This window comes from Gavialis gangeticus, unplaced genomic scaffold (genome assembly GCF_001723915.1).
Source record: "Gavialis gangeticus isolate Ggan-Ray unplaced genomic scaffold, GavGan_comp1, whole genome shotgun sequence".
Taxonomy (NCBI): Eukaryota; Metazoa; Chordata; order Crocodylia; family Gavialidae; genus Gavialis; species Gavialis gangeticus.
Window position 1 is genome coordinate 193,947,513 of NW_017729032.1, and position 12,321 is coordinate 193,959,833.

The 12,321-nt window shown below is 38.9% G+C and overlaps 1 protein-coding gene across 7 annotated transcripts in view; it reads right to left on the reverse strand.

Moving 5' to 3' along the window:
* Window positions 1–12,321, reverse strand: part of DMD (dystrophin) — a 2,221,918-nt gene that overhangs the window by 409,495 nt on the left and 1,800,102 nt on the right. For 6 of the 7 annotated variants that reach the window (XM_019523954.1, XM_019523951.1, XM_019523950.1 and 3 more), the window contains 2 exons: window positions 5,127–5,299; window positions 1,302–1,458 (listed from right to left, as the gene is read on the reverse strand). In XM_019523954.1, the coding sequence (XP_019379499.1) occupies window positions 1,302–1,458; window positions 5,127–5,299 (330 nt within the window). Of the gene's footprint in view, window positions 1–1,301; window positions 1,459–5,126; window positions 5,300–5,620; window positions 5,731–12,321 lie in introns of those variants that run through there. The other variant, XM_019523952.1, reaches the window with a different exon arrangement.

Sequence of the window (12,321 nt, forward strand, 5' to 3'; positions counted from 1 at the left end):
GAACTACTTCACAGTTAGGGCGGCTAGGAGCTGGAACCAACTTCCTAGGGAAGTGGTGCTGGCTCCTACCCTGGGGATCTTTAAGAAGAGGCTTGATGACTACCTGGCTGGACTCATTTGAGTCCAGTCTTTTCTCCTGCCCAGGCGGGGGGTTGCACTTGAAGATCTACAAGGTCCCTTCCAACCCGACTTCTATGATTCTGTGAATGATTAAGAGGTCATGACAGGTGTTGGATTCAGTCTTGTTTATTTTAATGCAGGGTTAATGTGGGTAACTACAGAGCAAGTGCTCATACTACATCATGACAAAGAAGAGGTACCTTTATGAACAATAGGGTAACTCAATGACCATACCCATTCAGTCCTCAGTCTCTCTGCTGAGAGTGCTATGCATTTTGTAATTACAATTCTCGTGACATTTTACGGTGTGTATGCTTACCCACCTCAGCTCAGAACAGCAAATGTTTTCACATATGTTACTGAGATAACATCATCAGTTTAATCCCTAGAGGTCTGTACTCATTTTGAATATATGCCCTATATCTTAAGAGTAAAAAAAATACTGTTCTTCCATTATCAGGCTTCTAAAACCATCTATCATCTTCTCCATCAAAATGTTACATTGATGAATTTTGTACCCACCATTAATAGCTGTTCAGCTCCACAGAACCCTATGATAGTTTTCAAAATCGGTATAAACAATCCTTTCTTCCAATATCACTGATTTTGTGAAGATCTATGTTGAAAATTAGATATTTCTGTCTTTTATGGATGACATAACAGGTGATCTTTTTACCCACACAGAAATTTGACTGCCTATATTCATAGCAATTAAAAGAGTACGAGATGCCTACCAGCTATGAAGGCTTGTATACTAAACAAATCTGAATTTTTTCCCCCTTGTGCTATGAATGAGCATTAAGTTGAACAAGACAAGTTGGAGCTTAGAAACTACAGGTTCTCTGTTAGTACTGTTTTCTCACTGCCACCTTAGGAGAGGAGCAGGAACAAGGGAAAAGAGAGGCATTAGGCCTGGAGCTACTAGTGTGAATATTGTGAATTCAGAAAAAATATCCCAGTTAGAACTAGTAATAATAGAGATTTAAACAGAACCTTAAGCAGGTAATTTCAAACTACACAGAGGGAGCTAAAGGCCTCTGAAAATTCCCTACTTTATTTCCAAATAATGTTTTCAGTGGCATTATACTCTTTTCGACAAAGCAGGTGTGAACTCTAAACCAAAATTAGATCTATGAAACAATACACAATACAGCCATTAAAAGAGCATTAAAAAATCCTACCCTGTGTGTATCATTCTGCTTCTGCACAGTGGGAAGATCCCCACCAATGGGTGCCTGCTGCTTTAACTCATCCTCCTTCAGCTGCAGCCATGCCAGAAGTTCTTGGAGAGAGAGATGTAGACGTTTCCACTGGTCAGAACTGGCTTCTAAATGGGACCTGAAAGCATGCATTGTTACATCAGGAGCAGTAAAAATATTCTTCTTTGTGTTAATAATAGAAATAAAAAGGCATAATCCAAACTCACTACAGCTTGCATTCCCAAATGAAAGCTCTCTCTTTTGGGTTGATTTTTTTTTTTTGGTGGATACTTTAATGATCATTAAAATTAGAGAGAAGGTCTAACCCAAAACCCATTAAAGTCAATAGCAATCTTTCCACTGATTTCAACTTGTGCTGAGTCTGGTTCTGTTAGATTTAACTTTAGTCAAGCTCCTCAAGTCCGGCATTAAAAATACTTGGATGCTTATCTTGCTGGGATCCTATGACCCTAGCTGACTTCCTGCCCTTTGGGCGGGGGGCTGGACTCGATGATCTTCCGAGGTCCCTTCCAGCCCTAATGTCTATGAAAAATCTATGAAATCTATGATATTCCAATACTAGTCAGTTTTTTCTTGAGCAATGCTGTGCTGTCTTGTAAGTGTTGCTAACTGTGCATAAATAGGGACAATTATAAGATGAGGCAACCTGAAACAGGTATTGTATTTTCATTCCAATAATTGAATGAATATTGCAGAATCCACTGTGCCAGGTATTCCACCACATGATAGATCCATGCAGCAGCTATTCTTTAAATTAATAGAACTAGCAGACAGCTACTACATAAACACAATACTGCACATCATGCTTTATGTTATAATAGATAAAGGGATAATTTAGGCTATAGAATGTTTGCAGTATTTGTGGTATGAGGGAAATGAAACACATCACTGAAAAATGAAAAAGAGAAAACACAATATTTCAGTCGAAACATCAAAAGGAGTTTTTCTATACCATTCACTTAGTAGTGAACATACTATCAGACAATTACTTTCCATACAGAGCTATCATGTAGGAGCAAGATGGTAACTAATGTGTGTATTGATTCAATATTTATTTTTACAGTGTACTTTAAATGTCTAAAATTTTGCCCTCCCACATACTTAAATGCACATAAAGCAATTGCCATTGCATTAGCTTGCTGTACGCATGAAACACAGAAAGAGACACAAATAATGGGAAGATAATTCCTAGGAAGAATCAACTGGGGAGTATTAGGAAAATCAAGTGGAGATTTAGCAATCAGGCCCACTACTTGTCTTTTTCTATGCTGGTTCTAATCACAGGTAAAACAGGCAGGAAGTAGGATGCAGAAGAGCTATGGGCTTCCTCTGCTGCCATCCTGCTTAGTTTGTGTGAGTTCTGAACACACTACAAAAAAAGGTTGAGCGAGAGTGAAACTTGGTCTTGCACCATGAAATCAGAGCACGGGGTGGGCTGGACTGTCTCAGGGATGAGCCAAGGGAAGTTTTAATGTTGATGGTCAGCAGGGTAGGTGGTGGTGGGGGGGGAGCAGGGGGAAAGCAAGTAGCATGACAACATACCCTTACTTCCATTAGCAGGTGATGTAGGGGCTTCTGAAAAACTGATCCACGACCTTGCTTCAAATATGTAATATTGGATTGATGGTAACTGTACTGATAACAACACATGATGAAATGCATCATGTACCCAAATTTGTTCACTGAGACTTTTTACTGAAATTTCAACAGAATCCTATTCTTCCCAAGTCTAGTCTATGTAATGCTCCTTTATGCTGAACTTCAATCCATGTACTGACCTTAAGCACCATTATTTAATATTAATTTAACATTTTTCTGAGCTCTCTACAAATTACACTATCACAGTTTTATGGAGGTTACCAGACATCATCACTTTTTTTAAAATTTCCAAATATACATATTTTAAATGCATATTTAGAAGTCCACGTTCTTTTTAAAAAATATAGCTGTTATTTTAGGGTCTAACAGAAGACAGAAAGCAGATGACTAAAGTAAAGCAGATTTAAATTACCGTGTTAAAAGCAAGTTAAACATACTTTGGGGTAAAGCTTGCTGATTTAGGTAAATTTGATCACAATTGTCAAACAAGTGAAAAAATGGAAAATATTGGAAATCAAGTTCTTCCATTTCTTAATGCTTCCTGACATTGATCTTTCTCCCATATATGTTTTTAAACAAAATATGGGATATTTAGAAATTCAAAATGGAATGTGCCAATGCAGGGTGATTAATCTTGGGTTTCCAGCTCCACTTTTCTAAAACTTAAAAAAATAAGACTCATCTTTGAAATTTAATATAAATCAAAACAAGATATTGAAGGGAATGGTTAAAGCCCACACTACACTGTAGGACAAACTCTGTTCATGTTTCTGCTATGAGACCTCCCCTGAGCAAGCACTAGCAATTGCGGTGAATTTTTGACGGAAAGAAACACCTCCTGGGGCCTAGACTGAGAATACCAAACTCATTTTAATTCAGCTGTCAGTCATATCTGAATCAAGTGTTTTAAAAGCTAAAGCATTATCTCGTATGCCAACCTACATATTTTCTGAACCTTTTATTACAAGTAAAGTGTTAGAAAGCAAGCCTTTTGCTTTAAATCTTTAATCCAAAAGTGTAAAGCCACTGTGATAAACTCAGGTTTCTATTTTTGAGTTGATTAATGACAGCAGTAAGTGAACTCCAGAAGCGTGGATATAGAAAATCTCATACATTAAATTACCTATGTTTGGCCAACATGCTGTTTTTTTTCTCAAACTGCTTTTCATTTCAGTAAGTTCACACCTAAAGAGGCATTTAAAGAAAAGGAACTAAAAGTGATGCTTTGAAGGGTTATATAACTTCTCTTTTGCTCATCAGAAGAAAGGAGAAGAAAACCATCTTTTTTAATTTTGACTTCAGCTACTAATATCTTTTCAGCCTCACATCTTTCATTTATTTTTAATGACTGATGTTATGAAGATGGCTTTTGTCATTACATGCACTGACCTCCCTCAGGGCTTGAGCTGCCAAAGCTAATCTTTCATACATGACTTTGAAAATGCTTCTACCTTTTGCTGCCCTCTGAACTACCACCAACACAGAGTAAGTAAGTAAAAGAAAAAGTGACAGAGAGCGCGCAATGGAGCTGGGGAGTCTACTGAAAAAGCATAGTTAGAAAGGGAAGATTCCTGGTCAGTTTCTTTGGAAAAGAAATTCTAAGCCCTTTGAGATTTGCACCTCTGCTTGATCTTTTTCTAACACTGGCATTTATTATATGCTTCCTTGCAAGGAGTTTGTTCTCCTAAGAAACCTTGTGATGCTTTTTACTCTTGGATTTAATTTTCAGTTCTGTTCTCCTCTATCTTGAGACAGAAGCCTTAAATAAAGTTTACTAATCTTAAATAAGGTTATTCTTAGTGTTGCACCAGGAAAAACCCAGCTTCAACAAATAAAGCCTAATAATTGTATGTAGTTTAATCACTTTTCTTTTATGACACATTGATAAGTCCTACCCAGCTCTGTAGAAGTGCCTGTATTTAGAATTACTGTTTAAGCATGTTAATCTCTTTTTCTGTATCACAACTGGAATTAAAAACCTCATCATCTTCCTCAAATCCTAATCCTTCACTATCATCTCCATACCAAGTACATTAATTATTCTTAGAAAGTAATTCAACAGTCAAAACAGCACAAATCACTCCAAAACTGAATGAAACAGAAATAAAATTAGAACCTGGCGTTGCTTGAAAAGTACTATGCTGTGCTGCAAATCAATTGCCACTTTTAATTTTGAGCGAGTCCTACCTAATGTTCAGAGATTTTTTCCTAAGCTCGCTCCATCTGAAGTTCATGTTATCCAAGCGTCTCTGCAACAAGGCTGCATCATCAGAGCCTTCCAACGATCTCAGGATTTTCTGTCCATTTTCATCCAGGTTGTGGAAGATATCAGTATGAGCTTCAATCTCTGTCTGGAGATCCTATAAGACAGAACAATATGCATATATTCTTTCAGAACCATGGAGACTGAAAAGCTATCCTTTCCCCAAGCATGAAACGTGCCACATGTAACACAGATTGTGATTCATTCTCTGAATAGTAGTGCATGTCTAAATAAAATATGCTGTACACACCCAGACACATTTCATCTTCGGATAAGGGAAGCTGCAATAAGCAGCAAGATTTTTCTTTACTAGGTCACATTAAAAATTCTAGCCTTTGAGAGTCAGAAGTCACACAAGGTTGATGTACATTAACTGTGCTGATAAGCAAAACCCCTCAGAATCATAGCTATATCTGACCTTCACATGGTACGTCTTCCTGTGCAACATTTTGAGCTTGAACCGGGGACTGCAACACTGGTCCTGCTGCATGGCAATCCCAAGAAAACTAAGCTACTGCAACAGCAGAGCTTTAAAATGCCACAGTCACTTACATTCTGTTGACAGAACGCATTTCAGAGCACAGGCCTCAACAGTCAATTGTAATAAACGGCCACTTTGTAATATATCAAAACATTGGTTGGGGCTATGACTGTAGGAGGGACAGAATAGCAAGGACCTAGAATGTGCAATTGGCCGCTCATGTTGAACAGCTAACTTGTCTTATCGTTTTGTAATTCCAGGCCAGATACATTTTAAATTCATTTTCCCCCTGATTTTTAGCAGGCAACTTCTGCCAAAAGAACATTCTTTAGAGAGCTGCTTGGTACCAGCATTCCTATCTGCCTACACACTGAATGGAGTCTTTGTCTATTAGCTGCCCGCTCTTAGGAGTTTTGTATGCTCCAGCTCCACAAAGTTATAGATTCATTCTGGAGCCTGTTTCCAGCATTTTACCCAGGAAAAAAAAATCATTTAAACATACACACACAAACACATGCATTGCACAAGGGTACAAACGTGGTTACTTTTAAAATAAGGGGAAAGGTGAGTGCACTGGCTTGTGAAGTAGAGCTCTGCATGTTCTTATGGGCGACTATGGGAATTTAGATTTCTGGCTATGGTTGCTTGCTTCCTGCAGTAGCCGTGTTGGGGAGGCAATGTGAAAGGAGTGGTAATTTATGGTGTTCAGCACTGGTGCCCAGAGCTAGCGAAGCATTGCAGATGAGCTCCAATGAAAAGTCTTTCCAATGTTCCTTAGCGGGAAGATTGGATCAAAGCAGAGGAAGAACCATCTTGCCTGTATTATAAGACTAAAGTGTTCCTAATTCAATCAGCTGCATTTTATACTTCAATGACACGACTATCCAGACTGAATCATTCTAAGAAGCCTTGCTGTCCCACTGGTGCAGATCTCCTGGTTACCTATCCTACCACTCTTTGAACAACCACTGTAAGCGACATATTCTGAGAGATTTAAAAAGGCCACAGGTCCCATCTATGTTAACAATGGTACTAAAGTTCTGGGCAAAACAGTTGAGACTGTATTGGTGCTACTCCTGTTGGTATCAGTAATCCCAACAGTGTTTAGAATACCTGTAAAAGATTTGGGGCATTATTTTATATGCAGAAGTAGTGTTTTAAGAGCATTCTTCCTCTTTACATAGTATGTTTCTCTCATGTCAAAGTAGTCTCAAAGAAAGCAACATCCTCTGCTGGAGATACAAAGAAGCCATTTGGAGGAAAATAACAGAAGAAAAGAGTTATGCTGTTACTGGCCTGGCAATAAGCATCTATTACTTATACAGGCTAGGAGCCTTAGAAAATGTGCACAGGATTCTCAATGCCAATAAAAAGATAAGCTACTTTCTCTGCTTCAAATAACTTACAGTTGGATTTAACAGATTCAGAGGTGAAAGGGTCAAAAGGGGTCATTTGCAATTATGCAGTCTGACTCCCTGAATAAAACAAGCCAGAGAACTTCCCTGAGTAATTCCTGTTCAGATTAGAATACTTCTTACAGAACCCAGCCAATCTTGATTTTAAAAGGGCCAAGAATGGAGAATCTACCACAATGCTTACAGTGGTTAATTCCCCTCACTGTTTAAGCCTGCACATTGATTTGAGCCTGATTATGTCTCAGTTCAACTTCCAGCCGCTTGATCTTGTTATACTCTTGTCTTTTCCTCATGCTGGTAGCTAAAATATTGTGATCAAGTCACCCTTTAACCTAAATGCAATGTAACTGAGGAGAGTGACAAACAACAGGAGACAAGAAAGGATAGAGGTCACGGGAATAAAAAGTAATATCGGTGTGCACATCCCAAATGGTTTTTTTACATTTAAAAAACAGGATAAGTCAATTGCTGAAGGAGAATGGTCAGATGCTCTAGCTTGTGCTCTTCATTTTTAATGCAGCTTCTGAAAAAGCCAACTGCCTCCCCTCAGCAAAAACAGCATATACCATGAAACGCATGTCAAGCATCCCCTTCTGGTAGGAGTTTTTTTCATCAAATAAAATCCTCTTGTTGCATACTCTGTTACACAGAATCTTGTAACAGTGCCACCCCTCTGGCATTTTTCTTTCTTTCCTTCTTAATTTATCTTGTATTGTGCTCCACAAAAAATTGGAGCTTTTTTCCTTCATGCTTATGAATTTATAGGAAGGAGGAAAGTGTGTTTGGAGGGAGGCATGCTGTATTCCTACTATTCCAAATTGTTCTATAGTAACCTGATCAACATAACAGGTCAAACTGAATGATACTTTCTAAAGCAGAGCAATACATTAAGGTAGCCCTGCTCAAGAAAGTCTAAGTTAAATACTTCTTGTGTTAAAAGTTTAGCAAGTCTCAATCTTCTACCAAATCACCACTGTCAGTTATACGTCTTGGATTGTTTTCTGAACTAGAAATTTTGATTCATTCTGGCTGCACAGAAAAGTTAGAAAACAATAAAAATGAATTTCTCTTTGGTTGGTTTGTATGCTTCTCATCCTTCAGTATGATTCCCCTTTACCCGGAGAGAGGCAGATTACACCAGAGAAAAGGACTAATCTATATTTATATTCTGAAATAGGAAAATGCATGTGATCCTTAAAAAAATATGAAAGATCAATATGAACTAAAGTTTGTTCCTCAACAAGAATGCAGGGGGAGTATCTGTTTCATCTTGTAAACTGCTCAGTTATACTGGTGTCACACTTCATACCTAGACATGCTGACATCATATGAGGAAGTGAAATCAAAAAGCTGTATATATTCTAACACATTCAAGTGTATACAGTAAGTACAGCAGATCAAAATGAGATGAGGTGTAACCCCAGCAAAGCCATTTGTGTTACATGGCGATTTAATTTAATTTAGTGCACTGTATTTTTGTTGTTGTCACTACTGCTGCTGCCAAAAAAAATGCATCTCTTTTAAAAAGATCAGGGAATAAAAGAAACAACAATAGTAAACGCACATCAGTACGTCAACGTGTACTGATTGTTAACCCTACCAACTATGAAACTACGAAACCCAACAAGATGTATCCATCTGCCGGAAAACACTCTAGTATTGCCTGGCTACAGACAATTCAAAACCAAATCCTGAACAACCTAGGAAAAAAACACCTAAATGGATGAGAATTTTGCCTGAGTGATTTAGCCAACTTGCACAAAAATAACCTACTGCATTTAATAATGAAAACCTTGCTACATATAATCTCTAAATCACGCAAAAGATTTTTAAAAGAACATATTAAGGCTGCAGAATGATTCAAAATCTTGTAGACAATACTGTCTATCCTTTTCAAATAATTTTGTAGGATTTTTTTTTGGAACTCCTACATATTCCTATTCAATCTTTATACATCCCATTTGGTGTAGTCCTCTTCAGTTTGATAAGATAGCTTCTTATAGGATCAAGTAAAGTAGCTAACTTAAACACCGTTGAAACTACAAGGCATACCGTAATTTAGAAAGAAGGGCCACAGAGAAAAGGCATACAAATTAGTCAGTAGAAAACAAGATGAATCTTCTACTGGAGCCATGGAATGCTTCCAGGATGACATGCCCCAGGTTGCCACGCAGAAAACACATCCCTGTCCCACCCAGTTCAGCTCTGGCACCAGTTTTGCATGGAGATTTGCTGATATCTGCCTGGCATTCCTTATAGTGACAAGCATCCCCACTGGTAGATGCTCGCATCCCAAGATGTACTTGGCAGATCACAGAAATCTGCCTGAGGTCCCACATCCCACATATTTTACCTCACACAAAGTCCTGAAGAATAATTTTGAAACCTAGAATATACAGTCTTACTAAGTCTCGCCATCTTCAATGTCACACTGATTTTTCCTATAGGGATTCATCATGCTTTGAGATAGTTTATCAGAAAGAAAGTAATTAATTTATGTCAAGCCTCATTTTATCCCATAAGCAATATATAAAAAGACATGACATATGGCAAAATGCCATAATTATTTTTTGACAATACATCAGAGAGCGATCAGACATGTGTCTGACTTCCTCTACTTGGTTCTCTTTAATTACAAAAGGTTGGAAAGAAAAAAAAAGAAAAAAAAAAGTCCTACAAAGGAGTAATTAGTTAGAATAACTGTACCACACATGAGTTAGACTAGAATACATAAATTAATGTTGCCTAGCTGACAAAATATTTATCCTGCATGCAAGGTAGACACAAAATTAACCATGTACTACTAAGTCAATTATGTAATACTTTAAAGAAATTAAAGTACTTAATTCCACTTTCAACAAACCAAGTTCTGTCCTTGTATTTGTGCTTTGCTCTCCTCCAATGATAATAAAATAATGCCAAGCAATCTAAATTTTAAAGGTACTGTACAATCTTAATATATTAGCCCAATAAATCGGATTAACTGAACCAATGGGACTTCAATAAGAATAAAGACAGCATAAATTGAATAAAGGGTCCCAGTTGGCGGTCAGAATTTTTACTATAAAATAAACAAAATAAAATTATACTAATTTATACTAAAGAGAGTATCAAATTTTATTGAGTAACATTCTTAATAGTGACTGAAGTTGAGAACAATGTCTATATTTACAATGAAGGATAATAAATGTTGATGTTAATCAAAGCCTGATGTTAGGCCTGCATATTGGTGTATACCGTTATAGACTTTATTGAAAGTATCTAGAAATGTCTTGCTTGTCGCTATGTTCTTCTAAAGGAGTAACAGTTTTTTCTATTCATATATAATCCTCAAAGGGAGAGGATTAGAACAACTGTCGTAAAATGATTTGAATTAAAACTTAAACTTAATTGACCAAAGAGGGCTCTAGACTTGCACAGTCATCTCCCTATCAGTAGAAATAAGTGAACTAGCAGGGCTCCTCATTCTCATCCTTCCTGTGTTCTTTGCTGCTCCCACTAATTAACATCTTTCTCCATTTCTTCACATCTCTTCTCAAATGTGTCCTCTTAGCTTAGAAGTTACCTGCACACACGAATGAACAGAAAGGGGCTTCAACTTTGTTGCCACTGGTCCTGATTTACTGAGCCCTGTCTAGTGTTAGCAAGTTCTAATATTATAAAAGCTTAAGTCTGTCTGTCTGTAATGCTTTATTTGAGCTCTGATTGGCTGACAAACAGCCAATCAGAATGCAAAGAAGCATTCTGACAGAAGGCAGCCCGCCGCTATGATGGTGGGGACACAGACCCGGGCCCACTCCTCCCCCATCCCTCTTCCCTGTGGGGTGGGGAGGAGCAGGTGAGCCATGCCATTGGCAGTGATAACAGGGCCAAAGGAGAACTGGGCCCGGGCCTGATGCGGGGAGGGGGGAGTGAGCCCGAGCTGGGGGGAAAAGCCAGCCCACCATGGCAGTGGGGGGAGGGTCGGGTCAGCAGGCCCAGCTTGGCCCAGCCCAACACGGTAGCTATGGGGGAGGGGAGGAGCAAGCCCCCTCCCCATCGGGCCCAGGCCCACTCCTTCCTCACCCCTGCTCCCCCGTGTCAGGCCCAAACCTGCTCTTCCTGTCCTCCCACTGCCGCTGGGTCAGTCTGGCCCCACTGCTCCCCTTAGGCCCCCCACCGTGGTGGCCCAGCTTCTCCCCACCCTTGGGCCCAGACCCCAAGCAGCAGGAGGGAAGGGGCAGTGAGCCCGGATGGGTCCTGCCCCACCATTCTGGATGGGAAATTAGCTAGTATCTAAAGAATAACAGACTCTGTAAGGCAGAGGCTATAATGTAGAAAATGAAGGAGTGAAAAAATGACACTCTAAACTCAGTACAGGTGGGACCTAAGTCTGCACCAAGATACACTAAAGCTACTGGGATACCAGGCAAATGAGTCTGTACAAATGGAATTTATTTCAGGATCAGTATCTCTGGGCCTGATCCTACCAATGTATGTTACTTGAGATTTCTCATAGTACTGTATATAGCCTTCAACAATCTGATGAAGGCTTTTGATACAGTCAACAGATAGGGCCTTATTTACTGTTCTCAAGAAATTGGGTCATCCCCTGCAGACGGCTGAACATCATTACATCAAGGTATGAAGGTAACTGTAGTGTATGAAAAAAAAGAATCAAACACCTCTGACATCAACAATGGGGTGAAATAGAGGCGTATCTTAGCCCCAATACTTTTTAACATCTAATTTTCATTCCTACTGCTTCATGCATTCAAGGACAGCCATGATAGTATTTATCTTCAAACCAGACTAGATGCAGGCTTGTTCAACATTGCATAGTTTAGAACAAAAACCAAGGTGAATTGGATGTTGGACCTGATGATCTGTTTAGGTCCCTTCTGACCCTAAGTACTAAGTACTATGAAAGAACTGGTTCTGAGAGATTTCCTATTTACAGATTATGTGGCCTTGGCTGCCCACAGTGAATCTTCCCTGAAAAATCTCTTGGGTAGATTTTCTGAGTCATGAAAGAGCTTTGGGGGGGCAATTAGTCTTGAGAAGACTATGATTGTGTACCAAGAGGTGGAAGAACCAATACCTGACATCACTCTGGAGGACAAATTTCTTGGCGTCTCTTGTACAAAAATGATATGAAGTTGTTCAACATTTACATAGAAAGTTAGGAGGAGCATGCAGAATTCCACCAAATCTGGAGGGAGCATCTGGTACTAGGTGCAGCTC